Source organism: Macrotis lagotis, chromosome X (assembly GCF_037893015.1).
Source record: "Macrotis lagotis isolate mMagLag1 chromosome X, bilby.v1.9.chrom.fasta, whole genome shotgun sequence".
NCBI lineage: Eukaryota > Metazoa > Chordata > Mammalia > Peramelemorphia > Peramelidae > Macrotis > Macrotis lagotis.
The window spans coordinates 300,833,597-300,860,971 of NC_133666.1; the positions used below are offsets into that span (position 1 = coordinate 300,833,597).

The following is a 27,375-nucleotide window of genomic DNA, read 5'->3' on the forward strand; positions in this document are numbered from 1 at the left end:
CTCAAAACTCCCTCACCAAATATTCATATTCTCCCTTAGGAAAATGAAAGTGCTGTGAGAGGCAGAGGCTGTGCTGCTCTTTATATTAGACTCTTCAGTCCTTAGGGTTGAATTGGCTCAGGGTGAGCAGTCAGTAAATGCCCTTTACTTCATTCATTAAATCTATCCTATTGGGCGGCAGCTCTAGAACCTTGCAGTGGGGATTGAGAATCAGGGATCAGGGTTCCAATCCTTACCCTATCATTCATCACATATCCCCCTAAAAAAGGCATTTCCTTTTGCCTCGGTTTTTCTGTCTGTAAAGTAGCAGGTTTTGACCCCACACTCTTTTTTTTTTTACAAGGCCATGGGGTTAAGGCCTTGGCCAAGGCCACGCAGCTAGGTCATGGTTAAGTGTCTGAGGCCGGATTGGAACTCAGGCCCTCCCCTTGACCCCACACAGCGCTTCCCGGACTCCAAAGTGCTTTGAGATCTTCGGGTGAAGGAGCGGCTCGGGGCGAGGCCGGCCCCCCTGGCTCGCCCAGTGCTTTCCCTCCCCGCCACAGCCGGCCGCGCCGCCGAGCGGAAGGGCCGCCCTCCGGCGGGGCCGCGGGACTCGCCCCACCGCGGCGCCCGCCCCTCCCCCAGCCCGGCCGCGGGCACGCGCCCGGTGGCGGGGCGGGGCCGGGGGCGGGGCCGGAGGGGGCGGGGCCGACGCGGCCGCCCCGGGCGCTCGGCGGCGCTGACAGGCGGCGGCGGCGGCGGCGGCGGCGGCCACGCCCCGGGCGGGAGGGCCGCCCCGCGCGCGCCCGCTCTGTGATGCTCGCGCGCGTCCCCCGCGCGCCGCGCCGCGGGCGGGGCGGGTCTCCGGGATTCCAAAGGCTCGGTTACGGAAGAAGCGCAGCGCCGGCTGGGGAGGGGGCTGGATGCGCGCGCACCCGGGGGGAGGCCGCTGCTGCCCGGAGCAGGAGGAGGGGGAGAGCGCGGCGGGCGGCAGCGGCGCTGGCGGCGGCTCCGCCATAGAGCAGGGGGGTCCGGGCAGCGCGCTCGCCCCGTCCCCGGTGAGCGGCGTGCGGAGGGAAGTCGCTCGGGGCGGCGGCGGCGCCGGCCGCGGCCGGGGGCGGTGGAAGCAGGCGGGCCGGGGCGCCGGCGGCGGCGGCGGCGTCTGTGGCGGTGGCCGGGGCCGGGGCCGTGGCCGGGGACGGGGTCGGGGCCGGGGCCGGGGCCGCGGCCGTCCCCCGAGCGGCGGCGGCGGCGGCGGCGGCGGCGCCCCCCGGCGGGAGCCGGTCCCTTCCCCGTCTGGGAGCGCGGGGCCGGGGCCCAGGGGACCCCGGGCCCCGGAGAGCGGGAAGAGGATGGACTGCCCGGCCCTCCCCCCCGGATGGAAGAAGGAGGAAGTGATCCGAAAATCTGGGCTCAGTGCCGGCAAGAGCGATGTCTACTACTTCAGGTACCGCCCCGGGGGCGGGGGGCGGGGGCGGGGGCGGAGGAAGTGGGGTTCGGGATGGTGGCGGGCGGGCGCCGGGCTGCGGCCCAGGGCCCGGGCCGGGGGCGCCCGGGTCAAGGGTCAGGGCCGGGAGGGGCAGGCCCCGCTGGCTGGCGCCGAGCGGCGGAGGTCAAGGTCAGGGAGCCCGGGGCGGCCCCGGAGGTCGTGCCAGTGATGTGAGGGAGCCTGACTGAAGAGAAACGGGTTGGGATGCTGTGCGGCTAGGGCCGCCTCGGACACTGAAGGGTTAAGAGAAGGTGCTCCGAGCTGGAACTGTAAAACCAAGTCACTGTTGGCTTCCATCCCAGTCAACCACAGATTAATCACCCGAGTGTTTAATCATACACATGTGGAAATGCTAGGTGTGCACGCAGACACGCACACACACACACACACATCTGTATCTATATACATCCATATCCATATCCACGTCTATATATAAAATAACAAGGTTTCAGTTACTTGTAACATTGAGGGAAGTTTCACAGAGTAACCAGTATAGACACTTAGTATACTGTCTTTCTCATTCTTTACTGTGTCTCATTATTGTAGAACAGGACCATATTCTCCTTTGATCCTTAAGTATTAACAACAAAGTTTCAATGGTTCAGAGGAGCAACATGATCTCAGAATGAGTGCAGAAAAACCTTTCTAGAGACCTTTGAGCTATTGAATGTCTCTAAAAACAGCCTACTGGCAATAGTTTTGAAGGCAGTTTCTTCCTTAAAAAAAAATTAAACAAATTCATTTAACACACTAACAGTGAATTAGCTGTTCCAAACTTTGTAAACTCATGGCCAATTAACTATCCGTATCTCCAGAAAAGATTGCTCAATTTTTCTTGGCAATTTTTATCAGTAAGTCAGTATTTTTTTTTAAGGGATTCATGATCAAGAAGTTTTCCCCACTTCTGTTCTTCTGTAGAAATGGAGAACAACTAATTAGTATCTTTTTCTTTATTACTCTTCATGGCACTTGATGATTATTTAATCCCCCTTAACAACTTTTTTCAAGCTAAAGAATTTCAGTTCTTTTCACCTTGCAAAAATACATTTCTCAGCACCACCTTAGTTATACTGTGTCTACATACATTTTAGGTTTGATGACTTAATAAGCCTAGGCAACAAAGCAGCTATGTCTTATGATGTCAGTGGAACTACTTCACAATAGATAATTCTATTTTCCCACAGTGTCTTCAGTAAATGGAACAATAAAAATGAATTTATTACATTTAATGACTTTTTAGTGTTCTATTTTAGTAGACTAATTACATTCCCCCCCCCCCCAGAATGGATTTATGTAAGGTTAGGATGTTCAAGCTTGCCCATTTCATGAAGTAGGATTGGATTTTTATGATTTTTTTTCTGTCTTTGACAAGCATTTGATTAGTGTCTTTTGAAGATGAATATCTTTCAGTCAGTATTTGACAAAATTGATAGAGGTTTTTAAAAAAACTGCATAAGGGTGTGGTTGCTGATTCAAATTTGCTGACCAGTGGTTTAGTATATACTATTTCAGCATAACTGTTAATTATTAGTTTCTCCTTACAGTATAATGCACTCAGTTGGTCATTTATATATGGATTTAAAGATCAGAATTTCAGCAGATCTTCACATTGTGTAGTTTTGATGAGGAAGAAATAAAGCAATAGATAAGGTTCTCTCATTTGACCTAAATCTATTTGTCTTGAAACACCAAATTGCAACAATTAAAAACTGTTTAAAACAAGCATGTAATGCTGTTCAGTTGTATTTTTTATTTTCCTATCCACATACATATTCTGTGTGTGTATATATACACATATACACATATCTGTATATGCACACATATCTGTATGTACATGTATATACATGCATACATATACACAAATACACACAAAAATATTTTGGCAGAGGATACATTTTTAATAAAATGTACATGAATTTCCTTAATGTCATTAAGTACTAGTTTACTCTAGTAAAATATTACATTCAGGGATAATTTATAATTACTGCTCTATAATAGAAGTATTCAGATGCTAGTCTTCTCCCAGATTTTTCTTTCATATTTTTCTGGATATCTTTCTCTTTACATGGTATACACAATATACTATGAATTAAATGTTGTTGTTTTTGTTAAACAAGTTATTAAATTTGACAAGAATGTTTATGCCCAAGATTGAGTTCCTAGAGCACTAGGCAATTAGCAAGTATCCTTAGTAGAAAACTTTTGGCTTTGAACTTTATTGCCTGTACAGTTCTTCAAATTTTATTTGCTTTTAGAATGAGGTATTTTATTCAAACTGCCTTTTGTTTATGAAGTCTTTATTGTTTCAGGGTAAAGCAACTTAGAGTTATTTAAATGACCAAGAATGTGCTCTTTTAGTCATCTTACACTGTTTTGAACAAAATTGGAATAATAATGATGAGAAGAGCATATATGAAATAATTTTACTGGCTTCCAAAATTCTTATGTGAAGACTAAAAGTAAAGATGGATACCATTTTAAAGATAGATAGATAGATACCATTTTAAAGATAAAATTACTTCTCATGATACTTCTGAACACTCTTTATATTCCTCCCCCTAATATGTTTTACAAATTATTTAGTTCAGGCAGCAGTGAAGTATTACTGAATCTCTACAAAGTATTAAATATGGTACAAGAATATGGTGACTTGATCTTATCAAATGCCAAGCCAATAGTATAGTATATGTATATATGTGTATATGTTTATATCTATCTGTGTATGTATATCTGTGTATGTATATATATATATATATATGTCATGTGCTATATGTTTAGCAAATATATTATACCACAGGTAGGTACATATATCAGTCAATTTGAATGTGAATTTTTTGTTCTGAAATTGAAGGAGGAATTCCTTTTTAAGAGTTCATTTTAGTTTGATTTGTTAGTACAGATGCCCATTACATTTTTCCCAAATCAAGACTGATTATCCCTTCCTGTACTCTTGTTTCCTCTGTGATTGTGTGTGTGTGTGTGTGTGTGTGTAATTCTGAGTGGTAATCTCAACTCCTGCATTTATTGTTCATGCAGGTGTTAAACTCCTATGTAGCCAGTCCTGAGGGAGGTTGATTTTTTTCACAAATCAGTGTCTGTTAAAAGGGTGTGACTGACACTTATTAATTAAACTAAAATAGGCTATTATGATAGCATTCAATTGTGCAACAATTTCAGATGTTCTCTGAAGACTGCCAGGTTTCAGTAAAAACAGTGCCTTTGGTTGTCATTTAATAGGACATTTCAAGATTATTGATAGCACATTTATCATTGTGATATCATTCATGTTCTATTTTTTAAATGGACATCATTTGGGGACAGGACATTTTTTTGTTCTCCATTCCTACTGTAAATCAACAGCATTTATTTAGTGTCTACTATGTACCAAGTACTGTATTAAGTGCACTATCCTAATCCTAGCCTAAGACTTTATCACTCCATTGCTCAATTAGTTGTAATAGCCTCCTAACTGCTCTTCCTGACTCTACTTTTTAAATTCTGAATATCATTGCAAGACTAATCTTTCTAAGACATCTTTTCATGTCATCTGTCTACATAAAAAATGAACAGTAGTTGTTTCCTACTCAGGCAACAGCAAGACTAAACATGTTGGTACAGATCTATTAATTTATAATCCCTTGAAAACGACCTTGGAATAATAGGATACTATTCCCTGAATAACCGATGTGATGATTGTTGACAAAATGTTGGATAGAATTTTTAATTCAACAAACATCTTGTTTATCATGCCCTTAAGGCAAAAATATAAAGTAAGACATAGGGTCTTTCCATTGATTTCAAAGCCATTTATGAATTGTTCCAACATAAGGCTGAATGTGTTAAAATACAAAAAGAGTCAGGCATTGTAGAATAATAAACTTGAAATATTTTGTCTTTTATATGGGGGGAGGGACTTCATGGAGGAAGTCTTGTCTGATTTAAGCCTTGAAGGAGGGAAAGTTTATATTGGTAGAGCTTATAGGGGAGGAAAAGAATACATTCTAAATATGGTGTGTATGTAGAGGGTAGAGGGGGAAATTGTGAGAAAAGTCTCTGAGATAGGAGAGGTTAGAATAAGAGTGGTGTTAATGAGTCATCTAGTTTGGCTAAAATATAAAGTATATGAAAGGGAGGGCTGTGAGAAAAGGTTGGCTGAGTACAGTCAAGTTGTGGAAAGCCATGACTGTTGGGCTAAAGAGTTTATTATACCTTGGTAGACAAATGTGAATTGCTAAAAAGTTTTAAAGAGAGGAATAGTGATCTGAGTATTTTTCTTAGTGTCTAGATTCAGATTCTAGCTAAGACACTTATTAGCTATAACATTAGGATCATTTAATTTGACTTCTCAGAGTTTTAGTTTTCTCATCTGTAAAATGATAATACTAGAATTATTTGCTTCACAGCTGTGTTGTGAAGAAACACCTTATAAACCTTAAATTGCTGGATGTGTATGTGAATTGTTAGTATTATTAGAAATATGATTTGATTGTATCAAAGCATGAGGAAAATAATTCTGCAGAGTGAAGGTTGGATTGGAGAAAGGAAAAGCAGTTAGAAGACTATTATTATTGGAGTTCGGAAAATAGGGGACATACACCTAAATTAGAACAGTGAAGGTGGAAGTAGAAGCTAGGTCAGTCTGTAAGTATCTATTCAGCACTTAATGTATGCCTGGCATTGTGTTAAGCACTGGGTACACAAAGATTGTGGAGGAAAATTAATACTTGCCAACTGATTGAATTACAAACTAAATTGGATTTTTCAAGTCTGAATAGTTTGGAAAATTCTGATGCCATCCACAGGTAAAGAAGAGTTTAGAGGGAAGGACAAATTGTTGGGAGAATAATAATGAGTTTGAGGTGCTTGAACTATATCTAAATATAGATGTCATAATTGAAGATATAAAGTGATGGCAATCAAAGCAAAATATAGAGAAGGGAAAGAAGGTTAAAGACAAAGATTTAGGTAATATTTATATTTAAAGGATGGGAGGAATATGAAGAACCCACGAAGGAAATGGAATGATTTTTGAAGTAGGAGAACTCATAGAGTATGATACGATGTTTTAGAAGCTGGGGGAGACAAGTAACAAGAAGGAGAAGGTGAGTTAGCAGTGTCAAAATGCTGCAGAACAGTCAATGGAATGAGGTTTGAAAAAAGTTCATTCAATTTAACCCTCAACAACCTTGGGAAAGAGTAGTATCAGGGGAATAGTGGAGAAAGAAACCAGATTGCTAGGGACTGAAGCAGTAATACAGAAATTGAAGCAAAAAGCATTAACTATAAATTTGGGAATAACTTGGCATAGAAAAGAAGAAAATAGCTTTAGAGATGATCGAAAGTCAAAAGATGATATCAAGACCAGTTTTTGTTTTTTAAAGTTTATGGACAACTGTATCCACTAAAGTAGCACAATACAAACCCTAAAAGGTTCTACCCAGCTATTAAAAAACTTTGAGTATCTATCTGATGATGAACAGCATATCTGCTGTTCAAAGATCAAAACAGCCAAGTTAATATAGAATTATCACCAGATTGAATACAGAGTAGTAATTTTAAGATTTAAATTATTTTTGTTGCATTTAAAGTTCTAAACTCTTTCCTCCCCCTGCCCTACAGTAGAAAAGGTTACAATTTGACACATTTATAAATACATGTAAACCAAACTATACATATTGTATTGTATTTTTTCTCTGAAGGTAGATGGTATCTTCCTTCTTCATAGGTCCTTTATATTTGATTTGACTATAATTATTAGGAATAACTTTGTTGTTCACAATTATTCTTTGAACAACATTGTTGTTAGTGTATACAATGTTCTCTTAGTTCTTCTCATTTCACTTTTCATTATTTCATGCAAGTCCTCATGTATACTTCTCTTCTGGATCATCTCCAATTTCATTGCTGTAACTTGAGAATGATAAGCATATTTTCTCTCCTGCTTCCAAAGAACATTCTTAACTGTGATCTTGGAAGCAAAATGGACAATCTCTGCTCCAAGAAACAAGCACTACTGGGAGGAAAAAATCACACTGATTTAGGCCAACTCAAATTTATGCTATCTTTCATCAACTGAACCTGAATTGTTGTGGAGCAATTTATGTAAATATTGTTTATTCACATATTTCCTACAGGAGCTGTTTCACATTCTTTTCTCCTTCTCCCCCTACTCCATCTTAACTCCTATTCTCTTTCACCAGATAATCTTACCTCTTAGATGACCTAGGCCAGTGTTGTCAAATGCAATCAGAAAAAGTGGCATATTAACTTAGAAAATCACATATTGGCATTAGATTTTTATTTATTTTGTTAATATTTTCCAGTTGCATTTTAATCTGGTTCAGGAACAGGGAGTTTGACAGCCTAGATCTAGGCCATCTATCCTTAAGGATGTCACATTTTAGTGAGAGAGCAAACATCTAAATATATAAATATATACAAAATAGATAAAAGATAATTTTGATGGAAAGACAAGGTGGCCCTTGATTTGAGCTTTGAAGAAAACCAGAGCATTCAAAGAAGTTGGAGGTAAGGAGGCATTCCAGGCCTAGAAGACAACAATGAAAAAGCAGAGAGGTGTGAAGCATTGTGTGTAAAGAACAACAAGGAAGACAGTTTGCCTGGATTAGATTGTGGGAAGGCTGACAAGGTATATTGTCTGGGAAGTAGGATGTGAAAAGCTTTAAAATTTTAAACAGAGGAGTTGATCTTAGAGACATGACAGAATTTATTGTGTAGCATGGTCAAACTCATGCTTTAGAAAAATTACTCTGGCAGGTGGAGTTGGAAGAGACTAGAGGCAAGGAAAGGTGATGGTAACTGGATGAATATAAGAGATGTTGAGATAGAATTGTTTAGATACTGATTGGATATATGGGGTTAAAAGGAAGGGGAAAATGTCACTTATGTTGTGTATCTGGGTGATCAAGACAATATTCACAACTTGGTGAGTTGTAGGTATTATTACTATTCTTATTTTTATAGATGAGGACACTAAGCCTGAGAAGGTCAATTACTTGCCCAGGGACACAGAGCTGCTAAAAATGTGTAGTCCATTAACAGTAGTAGGGGAGTTTAGAGAGGTGGATTTGGAAGGAAAAAATTATTGTTTAGTTTTGGACTTGTTAAGTTTGAGATGTATATGGGATATTCAGTTTGAAATGCTGACTAGGCAGTTGATAAAGCCATATTTTCTCATCTACAGCAGATCTATCTGATATGCTATTGGTATTCCTTTAAGTTTTTTGACATTCTAAGAGTAGAGCATATGAAAAATCCTTTGGTTATACCTTACTTTTGTTGTTTGACTGTCCCCCCCCCTTCCTCCCTCCCCCCCCTCTCTTATTCTCTCTGTGTATAAAGTATGTATGTGTAAATATATATATATATATATATATATATATATATATATATATCTGTCTGCATGTATGAATGTCTTTTAAATTATTTGTCTATATGTGACTGAGGGAAGTTGAGTAAAATTTTAAATAATTTCAACCCCCCCACATATAGAACTGCTTCCATTGAAAAAATGGAAAAATTAACCTCTTCCTAATTCACAGTGTATTGTGAAAAGATTTTCAATTTCGTTTTAGCTACCCTTAGTCTGTTTAATAAACAGAATATACAATTGTTTAATAAACAGAATTGTACAGTTGGCTTAAAGTTTATATTTTTTTATTTGTGGTGAAATGTTATATAATTTTGAATGATGGAATTACCTTTTTTCATCTCAGACTTATGGAAAAAGGGCTATGTTTTATTCACTTAAAAACAACATCAACAAAAAATTCCTACCAGAATCGGCAATATAGTTTTCTGTAGAAATGGAATGAACTCACCTTGTATGTTTAAAAATCATTTTTGAAGAAAATTTCAAAAACATTTTAAATTTTAATTGTAGTCATAAAGTTTTAATTTAAACAGCATCACTTTAGTTGTCATTGTTATATTTTACAGAATTTTAGATATTTGTATTACCAATTAGATATAATATTTTTCTGTAGTTGATGTAATTTTTGTATATATTTAATGTGCTATACAATTTTACCTGTAGGAGTACATTGTAGGACCTTTTCATCCTAGAACTTTTATTTTAGGAGTCTTCAATTTGAAGGTCAACTATTACTTGTGAAATGGCAGTATAAGATTTCTTCAAAAAAATGAGAAATATTATTCTTCTTTGATACCCACTTTGGTTTATAGTTGAAATAAAGCCTAATAAATAATGTGTTATTGCACATATGTATTTCTTTTTTTGTAATAAGATTGAGAAAATGGTATTATAATTGCTATAATTCTGTTTCTTCAAAGTTGCCTCACAATAGTGAGGATCTAGAAAATTAAGGCTGTAGTACAAATGCACCATTAAAATTAATCACTTAACATATTTAATTTCTTTTTCATCAGTAGATAAATTCTAGTGCTAAATAAATTCTTTATGATGGGCTAGATTGAGTTTTCAGTTAGGATTTCATTTTGCATTGCCAGCAGTTACAAAAAGACTTAGAGTCATTAGAGACAAAACAAAATGAACCAAAAAAAAAACCCCTCCTATGCAAGTTTCACCTGCCAAAACACATAAGAAGTAATTAGAGCTTGTAAACTGAAGAACTACACATGTCTTTCCAAAAATAGGAGTTAACCAAAAGTATTAAGTTACATTTTTGAATTTTTTTAAATTGGTCATGTGATATGTAGTTTATAATAGTACTTCAAATTGATGAATATAAGAGATGCTGATTCAAAAAGAAAGGGAAATATATAAATTTTATTAAAGGACTATCCAGATATGTAGACAAAATAGTGACTATTTCAAATAAAAGTTTTTAAATACTGGCATGATGAATTAAAGTTTAAAGCTTTATTTAATTCAGTAATATTTTCCAATTTATGACTTTCACTTGTTTGCTTTTTAGGTTCTCAAAAATTAATTTTTTTAATCTCATCTTTGTTTTTTAAATGTTTCTTTCCCCATTTCCTTACCCAAAAAGGTATATCTTCCAGCATAGAATTTACAAAAAGGGAAAAAATACAGGAATCTAACATGACTTGCAGTATCCCATACTCAGTACACTATGTAGAAGTAAGGGAAGCACATTTTCTAATCTTTTTCTTTCTCTGGGTCTGGTCAATAAACATTTCAATGGTGAGGATTTTTTGTGTTCTTTTTCAGTATCTCTTTTTTTGTCCACTTCACCCTAGTTATATATGTTATTTCCCTTGTTCTGCTTACTTTTTTTTGCATTAGTTCATGTAAATCTTACCAATTTTTCCTCAATTCTTTAGTTTTATTATTTCTTACTGTGCAGTAGTATTCTATTGCATTCATGTACATTTAGCCACATTGCATCTTTGGTTTCTCTTGAAGACTGTTATTGAAGAAATGAAGTTGCAATTAAAGCTGCAGTAGTACCTTTTAACATAAGAGTTTTTTGAAAATGATTGCTAATGAAAGTTTTTTTTTTCTTGTGGAAGAAGTTGAAATTATTGGTTAAAATAGTTTGAAGGATCTATGAATTTCATTATTTTATCCTTTCAATCTTTCATGATCATTCCCAGTTGACTCATTTGCTGGGTATTCAAAATAAATGATACTAAATAGCACTTAAAATTAGCTAATCAATTTGTCTTTTCTATTTGTGTCCCTGATGCTTAGCACAGTGCTTTCCATAGAGCAAACATCTGTAAATATTTTTTTCTTATTCATTAATTCCACATTCATGGGTGGGTTGAACTAACTGATCTTTAATGTAAAGTCTCTTCCTTTCTTAAGTATGATTTTTAGCTGATAGCAGTTGGCACTCCTTTAAATTTCCCCAAGTGCTTTCCCTAACAATAAATTTGTAAGAGATAGGAGAGCTAATCTAATTCTGATTGTAAAGATAAAGGAAACCATTCAGAGATGTATAGTGACTTAACCATGGTCTTAGGGCTAGTGAGTTGATTTTGGATTTGAAGATAGATCTCCTGAAGTCTACAAGTCCATGTAAAATAAAGCTATTTATTTCTCTGTCTTGGCAGAAGATCCCTAGTAGCAGGACTTTGTTTATCTATTTACATATCTTCATCATTGACACATTTTAAAATTAAAGACTTCAGAATGGTATTTCTCACAAGTCTTCTGCAACATCAAATTATCCTTTTTTTTTTTTTTTTAAAGCTTCTTTTGCTGGTTTCTCTTTTTCTTTCCTCCACTAAAGATTTAGTCTTCTTACTATTCTTGGTTTTACCAGTTTGGTGAATGAATGAATGAAAAAAGCATTTATTAAGCTCCTACTATATGTCAAGCACTGTATTATTGAACACTGAGCATATAAATATAAAAAGCAAGACTTGTTTCTTCTCTAAGGAACTCCTACTCTAAATAGGCGAGGGAACACATTAAAAAAAAGTTCTGCTACAGGGATGGAAAGTTTTGGAAGTTCTTAGGGCTCACTGACTGTGAGGTTTAGTGTTCCATAGGTTCTATCAGTAGATCATATGACAGAATCACCAGATATCTGCAGGACCTAGAGGCAGGGTAATGACTGGTTGGTTGTCCTACATCTCACTGGAAGCAATAGTTTGTGATTTTCATCTCATTCAAACTATGTGAACAGTTAAGAAGGGTTCTGGGCAACTAGGGTAAATGGGGAAAAGAGAAGGGGAGGGCATTCTTGATTAAGTGGGGAGGTTCTTGACTTGCCCTTGGGAAAGATTTAGGGTTGGACCGGGTCAGGGTAGGAGGGAAAAAGAGAAGAGGACCCCCAGCAGTCTTATTTTCACTTCAATAATTTCAACTATCACCTCTCTGTGGCTGTGATTAAAACTTCTGTCCCTGATTAAAGTAGCAGTGTACATAATTTCTAGGGTGACCATGTTTTATTTCAAACAATTTTCTGAATAACTTCATCTTGCCAACATCTGAAACTCAACTTCTTCAAAACACAAACCTCCTTTTTAGAACTTTGGAAATCTCATTGAAGGAGAGAACTTGAGATGATGTGGTAATTAGATGGGATAAAAGGGACAAGGGAAAGTTTTTTTTAAAATTCAGAAGAAATGAATCGGTTTATAGGTATCTACAAACTAGGGATGAGGAAACAATTGAGTACATGAGAGAGAACAGGTGGTTGCTGTAGTAAGGTCACAGAGGCAACCAAAGGAGTGGTAGGTTTATGGATCTAATCCTAGGAGAATTAGCCTTTGCAAGGAGTAATGCCTTTCTCTGATGACTTGATGAAAGGGATGATAATGAGAAGTTCTATAGGGGAAGGAGAGATAAGGAACTTAAATTGCTAGTTGAAAAATATTGTAAGAATGGGAATTGGGGTCTAGTTAGTGACTTAAAAGGTTTGGAACAGTATCATAGGGACATGAGACATGGTATTGATTAAAAGTAGCATAAAGGTATTGTCAAGTTATCAATGAGAGCTCTGCTAAGATCATGCACAATAAGTGTGTAGTTATATAAAAAATTGTTTTCAGAACTCTTCTCCTGTGATGAAAATCAGATGGTGGTGTTTATTCATTTAGAATTTGCAGTTGAGAATGCCTAGTTAGAAGATGAGAGTAAAAGGATTTGGGATATTAGATCATTAAAGTGCCAGATTAATACCAGCTATGGAGACTTATGGAACTAGGTAGAACTAGGTAGAACCAGGTAGACTGGTAGAATAAAGATGGGTGAAGAAACTGTATTTAGTAAAGGCAAAGAAGTGGATTTTGTGTCAGTGAGTAGAAGGAAGGGAGGAAATATTTATTACATGCTCTTGTATGTTAGTCAGTGTGCTAGGTGCTCACAAAAATCCTGAGTGGCAAGTGCTCTTATCCCTTTTGCAGAAGAGGAAAAAGAGATAATTGTTGAGTGACAGGGTCATACAAAGTAAATGTCTGAGGCAGGATTTGAACTCAGGTCTTTCTTTCTCTAGTTCTAGCACTTTTTATTCACTGTACCATCTAACTTCCAATAAATAATGAATCTAGATTGAGTTTGCAGTTGAAGAGCATGACTTTTAAGGGATGATAATTTTCAGGGTATAAAAATGAAGTGGGATAAAGGTTAAGAGATTGAGTGATTCATGGCAATTGCATGGTTATCAAGTGGATATTGACAGAAGGATTAAAAGTACTTTTTATGGGGGCGGCTAGGTGGCGGTAGTGGATAAAGTACCGCCCCTGGAGTCAGGAGTATACCTGGGTTCAAATCCGGTCTCAGACACTTAATAATTACCTAGCTGTGTGGCCTTGGGCAAGCCACTTAACCCCATTGCCTTGCAAAAAAAAAATCTAAAAAAAAAGTACTTTTTATGGACAGAAAAATACAAATAATTTCTACCAGTTAATAAAGCATAGAAGAATTTAAATATGATAGGATATTGTAGAGAGCCAGAACAAAAATAGCTAAGGAGATAATAGTGTAATTTCACTAAATTTGGCAACCTCAGTGTCTTTCACAGAGGAAACTCTCCATATATTTATTGAATTGAAACTATAAATGAAGATGATTAATTTAAAGATGTTTATAAAAGCAATTACATTTTCCAGAATCAGGAAAATAGATGCTGATTATAGTTAAATTAAAGCCAGTGAATACTAGCTGATATATTAACTATTTCATCTAACCATTACTGATTTTATCCATGGAATTCCCTTAAAATTTGTTTTTTAAAAGTTGAAAATATAGTATTTTTCTTTGCTAGAAAAAGACCTTAACTTTCTTACTTAAAATTAAAGGCAGTTATTTATTAAACTAATATTGACACCCTTGGGTTTTTTTGCACAAGAACAAATTTAATGTAATCAAAATTATCCATTTTATATCTTGAAATACTCTCATCTTTGGTTATAAATTTTATTTATCCATAAATTTGGTCTTGTTTGGTAAGAAATTTTTCCCTAGGGGGTGGCTAGGTGACGGGGTGGCTAGGTGACGCAGTGGCTTCTTAGAGCACCGGCCCTGGAGTCAGGAGTACCTGAATTCAAATGTGGCCTCCGACACTTAACAATTCCCTAGCTTGGGTAAGCCACTTAACCCCCATTGCCTTGCAAAAAAAAAAAAAAACAACTAAAACAATAAAGAAATTCTTTCCTTATCCATAGGTTTGACAAGTAGAATTTTCCATGCTCAGTTTTCTTATGATTTCACCCTTTATATCTAAATCCTGTACACATATACATCTTTGCTGAGAAATAGATTTAGGTAGTTATGGAAGAAGACCAGGACTTTGTGCTCAAAACACAAAATTTGAGCCTGAGATCATTGGTCTAGAATTTAAAAAACACTTATAGAATACTTTTTTTTCCTACAAAATTAACTAAAATTTTGAAAAGTAAATTGTTGCTTTTTTTAACATCACTTTTTTTCTTTTCTTTTTTAAAAAAGATTTTATTTATTTTGAGTTTTACAATTTTTCCCCTAATCTTACTTCCCTCTCTCCACCCCCCACAGAAAGTAATTTGCCAGTCTTTACATTGTTTCCATGGTATACATTGATCCAAATTGAATGTGATGAGAGAGAAATCATATCCTTAAGGAAGAAACATAAAGTCTATGAGATAGCAAAATCAGATAAGAAGATAACAATATTTTTTTTCTAAATTAAAGGTAATAGGCCTTGGTCTTTGTTCAAACTTCACAGTTCTTTCTCTGGATACAGATGGTATTCTCCATTGCAGACGGCCCCAAATTATCCCTGATTGTTGCATTGTTGGAATGAGTGAGTCCATCAAGGTTGATCATCACCCCCCATGTTACTGTTAGGGTGTACAGTGTTTTTCTGGTTCTGTTCATCTTGCTCAGCATCAGTTCATGCAAATCCATCCAGGTTTCCCTCAATTCCTGTCCCTCCTGGTTTCTAATAGAACAATAGTGTTCCATGACATCCATATACCACAATTTGCTAAGCCATTCCCTAATGGAAGGACATTTGCTTGACTTAAAATTGTTTGCCACCACAAACAGGGCTTCTAATGAATATTTTTGTACAAGTGTACATCACTTTTTTCTTATATCCCTGCCCACTCTCCAAACCCAGTAAAGGCATCCTTTGTAACAGATTAAAGGTTAAAGCAAAAAGTAATTCAGGAATAAAGTTAGAAAGTTTATTCAATATTCATATCCATAGTCTTCTACTTCTGCAAAGAAAAGGTACTTTTCTTTTTTTAGTACCATGGGACCAAGGTTGTGTTCATTGTGATTATATAGCATTCAGTTTGGGAGGTTGTGTTTGTGTGTGTCTGTTTTTATTTAGGTTATAGTCATTGTCTGTATTGTTTATCTGGTTTTGTTTTCTTTATTATCAATTAAATGAAATATTTGTAAAATACATAGCACAATGCCTGATGCATAGTAGTTACTGCAAAATAGCAATTATTTTTATTTCATGGAAGTGCTTCTCTGAATTCTTTTTATTAATCATTTCTTATGACATGGTATTATTTCTTGCTTTTGTATATATTTGTTTAGCTATTCCTCAATAAATAAATAAATAGCTATTCCCCTATCCCTTTCCCTAAGTTCTTTGCTATCGTTAAAAATAATATAGAGTGTCCCCAAAAGTACCATACTTGCTTTAAGATTTTTGGCAACTTTTTAGTTTATATGGGACTTTTCTATCTTTTGACTTCCTTGAGGTATATACCTAGTAAGAGAATATCTGTATCAGAGAAAACTAAATAGCACATGTGATTTAAAATTTTGGATTGAGCTTGTTTTATTCCAGTTATTCCTCACTTTCTTACTTCAAATTCATTCTATAGAATTTACTAAAATTTGTTGCTGTTGGAATTTTCCAGCTTGGATCATAACTTATTTGTTATTCGTTCATATTTCATTTAATATTTGTTTACTTCTATTTTTAACATAAAAAATGCTATTAAACCCAACTCCTAAACACTTACTTTTCTAATTTTGATGGTAATAATATAAGTAGTCTCCAAATTTTCTAAAATGACTGGATGTGGTTCCCCCTCCTGGAACCCTTGAGATTGAGCTCCAGGAAGTGTACTAAGAGCAGAGCAGTTTAGCCCTATGAATGAATGGCAGGCTGACATTGTCCTAGTGTTAATACTATTAGCAATTGTATTATACCGATGATTGGCTCACAAGTCAAAGGTGGAAGGTCTGAGAGGAAAGGCCATACTGATGATTGTTCCATCAAATGACAGGTTAAGATGTATTAGTTTGTCATATTCAGTTGCCAGATGTCACATACTAGTGCTTTCCAGCACTGATAAAGTGCCATGCTGCCTTGCTGATACGAGAGAAAGAGAAACCAGTTTAAGGCCAAGAGAATCCTGCAAAAGCCAGACCATCATCTCTGGTAGTCCTGTCCTGTTTTATATCAATCAGGCCATGAGTTGAAATGATTTTGTTAAAGGAAAGAATGCCTTGTGCAGCAATACCCCTCATTATAATAAACATAATTGTATAACTCATACCACCAATGATTTGATTGGTTGGTATGGTGGTCTTTAATCCTGTAGGATCAGTAGTATTAGCAGTTGTAGTAGTAGTAAAGCGAAGAGTGTGGCAATTGTACTCTTGCCAGTAGATCTCTAAATGTGTGGTGACTACTTTCAAAAGAGTTGTAAGTCCTATTCAATGTCTTTTTCTTTAAATATTATTATGAGCTGTGACAATAATCAAATATACAAATTAAAAGGCAAGATCTTGGACTTCAACAAGAGAAAACCTTTTAAAATATGAAAAAAATACACAAGTGTGTGTGAAATAGTCGCCTTTTAAAAAAATCTATTTTCCTTTCTTTTAAAAAATATAGTTGTAGTTAAGAGTGTATACATTTGTGTTTCTCTGGCTAATATGCTTCCTTAGCTCATGAATATCTTTCCTTCTTTTCATCATCAAATAATTAATATTTCCCCTATTTATGTCAATACATATTTATGGAATAAAACAGGCATTTTTATAATGTAGAACAATTAAAAAAAGATGATTGTACCTGTAACTATTAATCTCTACTTACAACTTGTTATATTCCTTTCAAATATACAAAATTATCATGTAAATTTCTTTTTTTCTTTTTTCCCCCTACCCTTCTCTTACCCTGCCCTAGAGATGGCTACCATTATATACAAATAGCGGTGTGTGTGTGTGTGTGTGTGTGTGCATACACATATATGTCTGTGTGCTTATTCACTCAGTGTTCATTTTTAAAACAATATTGCTGTTACCGTATACATTGTTCTCTTGGTTCTGCTAATTTGCTCTTCATTATTTTATTCAAGTCTTTCCACATTTTTCTAAGATCATTGAGCTCATCGTTTCTTATAGCATAGTAATATTCCATCACAATCATATACCACAACTTGTTCAGTCATTCCCCAATTGTTGGACATCCCTGCAATTTCTAGTTTTTGGCCACTACAAAGAGAATAAATATTTTAGAACATAGAGGTTTTTCTTCCTTTTTCCCTAATCATTTTTGGAGATAGACTTGGAAGTAGTATTACTAGGTCAAAGGGTATGTGTAGTTTAATAACTCCTTGGACATAATTCCTGCTCTCCAAAATGGTTGGATAAGTTCACAATTGTACAAACAATGAATTAGTGTCCCAATTTTCCCACATTCCTTCTAATCTCTTTCCCCTTCAATCATTTTAGCCTCTTTGGTATGTGCAAGGTTCTTTCAGTTTTTATTGTTCTAATCAATAATGATTTAGGGGGCGGCTGGGTGGCGCAGTGGATAGAGCACCTGCCCTGGAGTCAGGAGTACCTGAGTTCAAATCCGGCCTCAGACACTTAATAATTACCTAGCTGTGTGGCCTTGGGCAAGCCACTTAACCCCATCTGCCTTGCAAAAAAAAAATAATGATTTAGAACATTTTTTCATATGACTATAAGTTGTTTTGATTTCTTCATTGGAAAACGGCCTATTCATATTTTTTGACCATTTACCAACTGTGGAGTGACTTTTATTCTTCTGGATTTGATAAAGTTTTTAATAGTAGTAATAGTTTTTAAAATAGAAATTTTTTATTAATTAGAATATTATTGTATATGTTCATTTTTGTTGACATAATTGTGTTAATATGCCATTTAGTCATTCTTTAGTTATTGGACACGATTCCATATGTTTTGTTCTCACAAAGCAAATATGACTATTTTGTACAAATAGGTTCTTTTTTATATGAATTTATTGGGATAGAGACCTTGAGATGGAATCATTGCATCAAAAAATATGCTTAGTTTTGTGATTCTTATTGCATGTTGTCACATTACTTCCAAAATGTTTATTCCAGACTGTTGTCCAGTATATAATGTATTATCATTTCTGTTAAATCTTTTTTTAAAAAAAACAAAAACCTTATTACTGGTAAATTCCCTTGGGATGGAACAGCTCTGATAATGAAGATATCTTTAAAAATGATTATAAATCACTTAGCAAGACAGTTAAGTTGGAAAGCACACTTATAATGTACACTTAACTTGTATTGGCACTATTTTTGATAGAATTGTTGATGCTCCATAGGTAGGTAGTCATCTTTTCTAGTGGGGAAAAAAAAAAGTGAGGTGTCTTCATTTCTCTTTAGTACCCCCTGTACAATGCTTTGTATATAGTGGCATAGTTAAGTTTTATTTTATTTTATTTTTTAGGTTTTTGCAAGGCAAATGGGGTTAAGTGGCTTGCCCAAGGCCACACAGCTAGGTAATTATTAAGTGTCTGAGACCGGATTTGAACCCAGGTACTCCTGACTCCAGGGCCAGTGCTTTATCTACTGCGCCACCTAGCCACCCCCTGTAGTTAAGTTTTATACAAAAATGTTTTATATATGTAAAATATATAACCATTTTAAAAAGAATTTTTTTTCTTTTTGCACAGGAAATATAAAGATAATAGCAAGAACATTATTATTGTTGTTATCATTCAGAGCTAGATAGAAAAAGCAGCAGAATGATGGTTCTATAATTCAGAAATCTGAGAATAAAAATTACAGTGTCTTATAAAATAAAATATAATGAACTTTTTTTTTTTAATTTTCTAGTCCGAGTGGTAAGAAGTTCAGAAGCAAGCCTCAGTTGGCAAGGTACCTGGGAAATACTGTTGATCTTAGCAGTTTTGACTTCAGAACTGGAAAGATGATGCCAAGTAAATTACAGAAAAATAAACAGAGACTGCGGAATGATCCTCTCAATCAAAATAAGGTTTGTTTATTCTTTTATTTATTTAAATTTTATAGGATTTTGAAGTATATTTTACAGTATAATTATCCATCATATTTTTTTCTTGTTAAATTTTTAGATTGTCATTAACTTTTCCCCTAGTTTATTTATTTATTTTTAGTCTTTTTTTTACAAAGCAGTGGAGTTAAGTGACTTACCTAAGGTCTCACAGCTAGGTAATTATTATGTGTCTGATGCCAAATTTGAACTCAGGTCCTCCTGACTCCAGGGCTGGTGCTGTATGCACAGCACCACCTAGCTGCCCTGTCATTAGCTTTTAATTGTCATTCCCACTAATCAGTGTTTTTCTACTGCTACAAAGAAGATAAATCTATAAATCCATCTTGTCAAATATAAATAACTTATTTTTTTACATTTGGCTTTGTATACCTATATAGTATGAATCATCTGAAAATAATTTAGAACAAACATTTCAATTTCCTTCTGGGAAAGCAAAATATACCATGACTTTTTTGATGGAAATTGGAAGAGGGATGGAATGTAGAACCTGCTTGGGCTGTTATAAGAATTTTCTCTGTTCGTGTCCGCTATTACAATATTTATCTTTGTTTTCTGAATTAGATAATCAGGTAATAAATTTAGAGTTGGAAATTACTTCAGAAGTTATTTATTCCAACTCCCTCATTTTACAGGTGAGGAATTGAATTCTGAGAGATTGTGACTTTTCAGGTCTTTCCGGAATCCTCTTCTACATCTTCAGTAAAGGGTATTTTAGATAATATTTTGTGTAAATTTAAATGTCAGGCAAACCATGACTTATGTACACATCCAGTGTTCAAATATTACAAATGTTTATAAAGACTCTACTATATACAGAGTGCTGTTTTAGTTACTGGTGGGGGGGGGGGATAAAAAATTTCAATTAGATCTAGTCTCTTACCCTTATTTAATTTGTAGTCTTGTAGCAGAATATAGACATGCATAAATGAGGATAATAAATGAAAAATGTGTGAGAGGTTTGAAGTGCAATGAGGTCAGAGTGGGGGGTTATTTCCAATTTAAGGGAAATAGAGAGTGTTTTTTTTTATTTGAGTTGAGCTTTTAATGCTTGGTTAGAATTATTTAGATTGAAAATAAGAGAAAGAGAGCAGTGGCTATTCTAGTTAGATGGTACAATATGAGCAAAAGCATAGAGATGGAAAATTATAGGGAAACAAGAGAAATCATCCAGTTTGTAGTTAGTCCTGAATACACAGAGTGAGGATTAATATGATACAAAGCTGGAAAAGTAGGGTGATGCCATATTGTGAAAGTCTTGAATATTAAAGGTCATAGGAATTGAATTATGTTTTGTATTATTCCAGGAGAACTTTGATTAGAGAAATAATATAACCTTATCTGAGAATAAGGAATATTCTGCCAGGAGAATGAAAGTTGAGGGTGAGCAATGTAGGAGGCTATTTCAGTAGTCCAATTGGGTGGTAATGAGCTATTATACTCAAGCTTTGAGAATGGACAGGAGAGTGAGTTTGATAGGAGATAATGAGGTTGGGGAGTTTGAGGCTGTAGTTTGCTCGAGCTCAGGAGTTCTAACTTGCAGTAGGGCTAAAGATAATTGGGTGTCCACCATTATGGTAAGCCCCCTGCAACAAGGGGTTACTAGGCTATCTAAAGATGTATTAATTGACCTAGATTAGAAACAGCAGGTCAAAGCTTTTATGTTGATCAGTAGTGGGATCAGGCCCATGAGTGGTCACTTTAGGCCTGGGCTAGATAGGGAGACCCAGTCTCACAAAAACTATTGAGATTTGAGAAGATTTCATAGAGAATGACACTAAATTTAAAAAATGTGCTTTTTATTTTTATCATTTGGAATGTCTTTTTTCCTTTGTTCATTTTTCTTCTGTTCACTTTTCTTTCTTAACTGATAACTGCAGCATTATCAAGTGAGGCAGTATTTCTAAAACACTTTGGACAGTGCCTGGCCATAGGTGCTTAATAAATTTTTGTTCCATTCCCTCTACTCCCTAGTACCTAATACTAGTCACACTTACCTTGTCTAACTTTTTGATAGCATGCCTTGATGAAAATGATCGTGTTAAGGGAGAAGAGGATAAACCCCAATCATTTCTTACTCTCCTAGCTATCACTAAAGATGGTTCCTGTATCCCATAACTGGTTTTAGAAATGTTTAACAGCATTCATCTTTTCAGCCTGTATCCAGGTGATTATCCCAGAGCCCCTACTTCTACTATAGTCCTGTGATAAAATGCTCAGATAATTTGGGTCTAGTTTTCCTTCATAGATAAGTTTTCATGCATTTGTGTATAAAGACTCATCCTTCTTGTCTCTGCCACTTTGGTTCTACAGGATCGAAATAAAAAAAAAAGAAAAAGGGAGGTGGGTGGGACTGGTTTTATTCCCTTTTTCTTCCCTCTTTATGAGTAATCATAAAAATTGTGTTTGAGATTATTTTCTTTCACTTTGGTGCAGGAAGAGAGGAAAAAATATTAGTAGTAAGTTATAGCTAGGTAGTATAGTAGTCCTAGATAGAGACTAACAAGTAAATCATTAGGAGAAAAGAATGGTAATAACTGAGCACTTATAAAGAAGATTTTAAGGATTCATTCAGGTAGTAGGATACCCTAATGATCCAGCTCCTTCTTCTTTCCCTATATGTGTGGGTCATATGTTCTGTGACTTAATTTTTCTCCTTCCTACCATAGATGGAATTCCCTCCCTTAAATAGTAGCACCATGGAATTGGAGTAGCTGAAGGGGATACAGATTCCTCTTGTCCAGTAGTTTAAGAACTAAAAGAAGATAAAGATTGAGTTGAGTAATCCTATAAAAATCATGTTGCACATAGTATTTAAATTCTTTTAGTATAGTACAATGCTTCAAGTAGAGCATGGGTTAAATGAGTTTGCATGGTGACTTAGGAATCTCCTACCATTTGTAACATTGTTTAATCACATTTAATCAGAAGGAAAGGATGAAAGAGGAGCAAAGAAAACTGAATTATGAGACAAATAGGAACAGAGAGGCAAGACAGTTAGGTCACAAAAGCCATGCTATGAGAAAATATCAGGAAAAGGGAGTTAATTCCCAAGTGTCAAAAGTTGCAGAGATCAAGAGATATAAAGACTGAGAAAGGATCATTCTGATTTCCAAACAAACAGTTTATGAAGAACTTTTGAAGCACAACCTGTAAGTTGGAGATTGTCTAACACACACACACACACACACACACACACACACACACACACACACACATATATGTTCAGCTTGTGATAGTCTAAAAATGCATCTAAGTAATTTATTTTTGTGATTAGATTTTTGGAGAGCTAGGATTTATTTTTTGAGGGTAGGAAACAACGAACTTTGAATAATTTTGGTGACTGATTTTTTTTTAAAAAGTCATTTTTATTGCTGCCTTTATATTTACATAATCTTCATCTCTGAACATAACTCCTACCCAGTGAACAATTTTTGTATCAAAGGAAAAAAAAAGCAAATAGTTCATCAAAACCAAATGACATATAAACAAATTCTGATGGCATATACAGTATTCCAAATCATTCATCTTCATCTCTGCAAATGAAAGAGTAGTATTTTCCTAACTTCCTTTTTCACTATATTTATACAATATTCAGATTCTCTGTTTTCTATTTATATTTTCATGATTGTTACATTTATTTCCCTGATTCTGTTTGCATCAGTTTATATATCATTTCATACTTTTCTGAATTCTTCAGTCATCATTTCTTAGAGCATGGTAATATATTCCATTATATTCATGCATTGCAATTCTCTATTTTCCAAATACTGAACATCTCCTTTATTTCCATTTCTTTGCTACCACAAAAAGTGCGGTTATCATTATTATGATGTTTTCAGACCTGTCTATCTTTGACTTCTTTGGGGGGGGGGTGTATGTATGTTTATATATATGTTTTCTAGAATGTTTGGACAAATCATAGCCCTATCAACAATATATTGATGTGTTGAAAGCAATAATATTTAAAAATAATAATTTCTCTCCAAATATTATGAACCAAGATTTTTCCATTAGCTTTAATTTTTGTTAAAGTTATTTCTAAGATAATATATAGTTGATTGCTGTGGAATCCAGACAGTTGTTTTAATCATGAGATACCATTTTTACCTGAGGCAAACTTAATTTATTTGAAAAACTATAAGAAAACATAAATGTATTTTACAGGAGAGTGTTGATATTATAGAACTAACTTTTCCTAACTGAATTTGTATTTTTTACTTGATTAACACTTTATCATATCTTTCAAGTAGTTATTTTAAATATTCTCTCTCCTTAGACCTCTTTTCCCCCTCTCTCTGAGATCTCTTCCTCTACTAAAAATAATCATATGAAGATAAACACCTCACTTGTGCTTTTTTGTTTGTTTTTTTTTTCTTTAGGTTTTTGCTAGGCAATGGGGTTAAGTGGCTTGCCCAAGGCCACACAGCTAGGTAATTATTAAGTGTCTGAGACACAGGTGCTCCTGACTCCAGAGCTGGTGCTTTATCTACTGCAACACCTAGCCGCCCCTCACTTGTGCCTTTGATGACATTTCTTTTCATCTTCTTCAGTAGATTGCCATCTTGGTCATTCTTTTTCTTTTTTACTCCAGTTTTTCCAGATCTACGGTCTAATAACATGTCCAAAAATTACCTGTCTTCACCTTAACTCTTTGTTCTCTCAAGCTATCATATTAATCCTTTTTTTTTTCAACTAACCTCTTAGAAATGGTTGTTGACACTTGTTAACTCTCTTTTTCTCACCCTGACACTTGATCAAAACTGTTTCTCTAAGATTAGCCATGAACTCTTAAGCACTAATATAATGATCCTTTCTCAGTCCTTATACCTCTTGATCTCTGTGTTTTTGACTCTTTGGAACACTCCCTCTTCCTGATAATTTCTCTTAGCTTGGCTTTTGTGACCTTGACCTATTGTGACTGTTCCTATTTGTCTTATACCTCATTGTCAGTCTCCTTTACTCCTCTGTCCCCCCTTTCCTTTTAAGTATGGTTATTCCTTAAGGCTCTGTTCTGGACTCAATAATTTTTTAAAAAAATTTCTTCCTATTGGTGATCTTACCAACATCTATAGATTCAGTTATCTATAGGCAGATGACTTTTTTTTTTTAGGTTTTTGCAAGGCAGTGGGGTTAAGTGGCTTGCCCAAGGCCACACAGCTAGGTAATTATTAAGCGTCTGAGACTGGATTTGAACCCAGGTACTCCTGACTCCAGGGCCGGTGCTTTATCAACTATGCCACCTAGCTGCCCTAGCAGATGACTTCTAAATCTAATTATGTACCTTTTATTTTATTCCTGAGCTCCAGTGAACTTCCTGCAATTGATTTCTGCTATGAGAGCCATGGTCCATAGGCATCTTAAAACTCAACATGTTCCAATTTGAATTTATTTTATTCCTCTCCCCCCAAACTTTGCAGTTCATTGTCATTTCTTTCCAGTCACTCAGGTTCATAATCTTAAATCTTTTTATGACTCATCATTCTTCTTCCACTCCCATTTGCCATTAGTTGTCAATCAAGTCTTGTTAATTCTACCTCTTCTAAATCTTTCATATCTGTTTCCTTCTTTCCACTCAGTTAGCTTCATATACACACACACACACACACATATATATATATATATATACGTATATAAGTGTATATATGTTATATATACATATATAAATATATTTCATATATTTATGCACATTTTTTTTTGCAAGGCAATGGGATTAAGTGATTTGCTCAAGGTCACACAGGTAGGTAATTATTAAGTGTCTGAGTTTGGATTTGAATTCAGGTCCTCCTGACTCCAGCTTCAGTGCTCTTATCTCCTGTGCTACCTTGCTGCCCTGTTTATTTGTTCTTAAACACCAAGTCAAATTGACATTTTAATGCATATAGTATAACAAAAAGATTGTATATGAAACTTTTGTACATACTATGTACAGTTTATTATTTTGAAAAATTCTAATGAAACATATAAATATATTAGATAGAAAAGATTTTTTTCTAAATAAACATGTTTGATATTACTGCCAGTTTTCTAAAAGCAATACATTTTTTCCAAGAACAAAGTGGGTGGAGTAGAGGCATTCTTAGCCCAGGAAGAAAGATAGCAAACTGATTTTGGGGGGAAAAAAGTGTCTATTTCCCCCCAGCTATGTTGCTCCCATTCTATCTCTATAGGACAAAATGTGATCCTTATAGGGAAGGAAAAAAAAATCTTTCATATGCACTACAAATATAAATTCCAGCCAAGCTTTCCTTTGTGGATTTATGTAACTTCCAGTCAAGGAATTCAGTGCTGAAAGAATAGTTTACCTTTTTGTTTTCCTTTTGATAAGATGTATAAATGATTTGAAATACTGAAACTAGAGAAAAGGGTTTATTCTTAATATTTCTGTACAGTTATCTCAAATTATTTGATTTAAAGTATTTTAAAAATATTTTTGGATTATTAGGCTAAAGCCTTAGAATTTTTAAAGGACCTTTAGAGACCATCTAATCCCTACCCTTTCCCTCTCATTTGACAGATGAGGAAACATGTTCAAATCAAAGTGACTTGCCTAGGTGGGATTTGAACCCAAATTTTCTTTTTCAAAGTTCAGTTGCCATGTTGCCACTCTTACATGAAAATATAAAAAACCTTTTTATCATGTTCAGTTTGCTGCACTAAAACTTTAGGTCACTTTGTATAAATAAATTTGTTCATTGTATTTAAAGAGAAGATTGATTTATAAGTTTGAATTGATCTTCATTAGTGTGTGTGTGTGTGTGTGTGTATATATATACATATATATATATACACATATATATACGTATGTATGTATATATTTCATAAAAATTAGAATATTTAGACTTGGAAGGGATGTCAGAGTTCAGTCCCCTCAAGTTAATGGGAGAAAAAAGTTCCCAAGAAGTTAAATTCTTTATTAAGGTCATACAACTAGTTAAAGATAGATTTTAGTATCTGGTTCTTTTGATTTCATTATTAGTATTCTTTTCAGTATGCCATTTCACAAGTCAATAAAAATGAATTAATTTGATTGTCTTTCATGTATTTTTTTTACTTTTGTCATTAAAGATTTATATTTGCATTTACAGGGTAAACCAGACTTGAATACAACATTGCCAATTAGACAGACAGCATCTATTTTCAAACAACCTGTAACTAAAGTAACGAACCATCCTAGTAATAAAGTAAAATCAGACCCTCAACGAATGAATGAACAACCACGTCAGGTAAGAGTGTCATCAGTTTTCCAGTCTTACAGTTCAGAATTCAGTATTATGACTGAAAGAAATTCAAGTAAATTTAATATTAATTTTCATTATCTTTGGAAAGTCTTATATGCTAGAGAAAAACAAGAAAATAAAGATATAATTATTAAGTAAATTTTAAAGATGTTTTGTGAAATTTGTTTTTATATGATTAATATATAATTTCTTGATATTACTATTGGAATGCTTTTATAATACCCACTTAGATATAAATTATAATAGTTTGGCAGAAATGAATATCAACTCTAGCAAACCCTTTCATCTTTCCCCATTAGAATTTGAATTTTTAAAAGTTTCTAAGGATAGTGTTTCTTAAGAGGGTGAAATGTAAAATTTATTTATTTTTAATAAAAGACTATTAAATCAAAACTGACTTGCTTTTGGTTACTTATTTCATTAAATCTCCTTTAATTATATTAAACAAGTTTTTTATCAGGACAGTATATTTATATCCC

The 27,375-nt window shown here is 35.3% G+C and overlaps 1 protein-coding gene across 1 annotated transcript in view; it reads left to right on the forward strand.

Annotated features, from left to right (window-relative positions):
* The first annotated feature begins 869 nt into the window (after positions 1 to 869).
* The window catches only part of MBD2 (methyl-CpG binding domain protein 2), a 73,151-nt gene continuing 46,645 nt past the window's right edge, over positions 870 to 27,375 (forward strand). Inside the window, exons 1-3 of the mRNA XM_074203717.1 lie at positions 870 to 1,429; positions 19,460 to 19,619; positions 26,744 to 26,881. Of these exons, the coding sequence (XP_074059818.1) occupies positions 906 to 1,429; positions 19,460 to 19,619; positions 26,744 to 26,881 (822 nt within the window). The 5' untranslated portion in view covers positions 870 to 905. The remainder of the gene's footprint in view (positions 1,430 to 19,459; positions 19,620 to 26,743; positions 26,882 to 27,375) is intronic.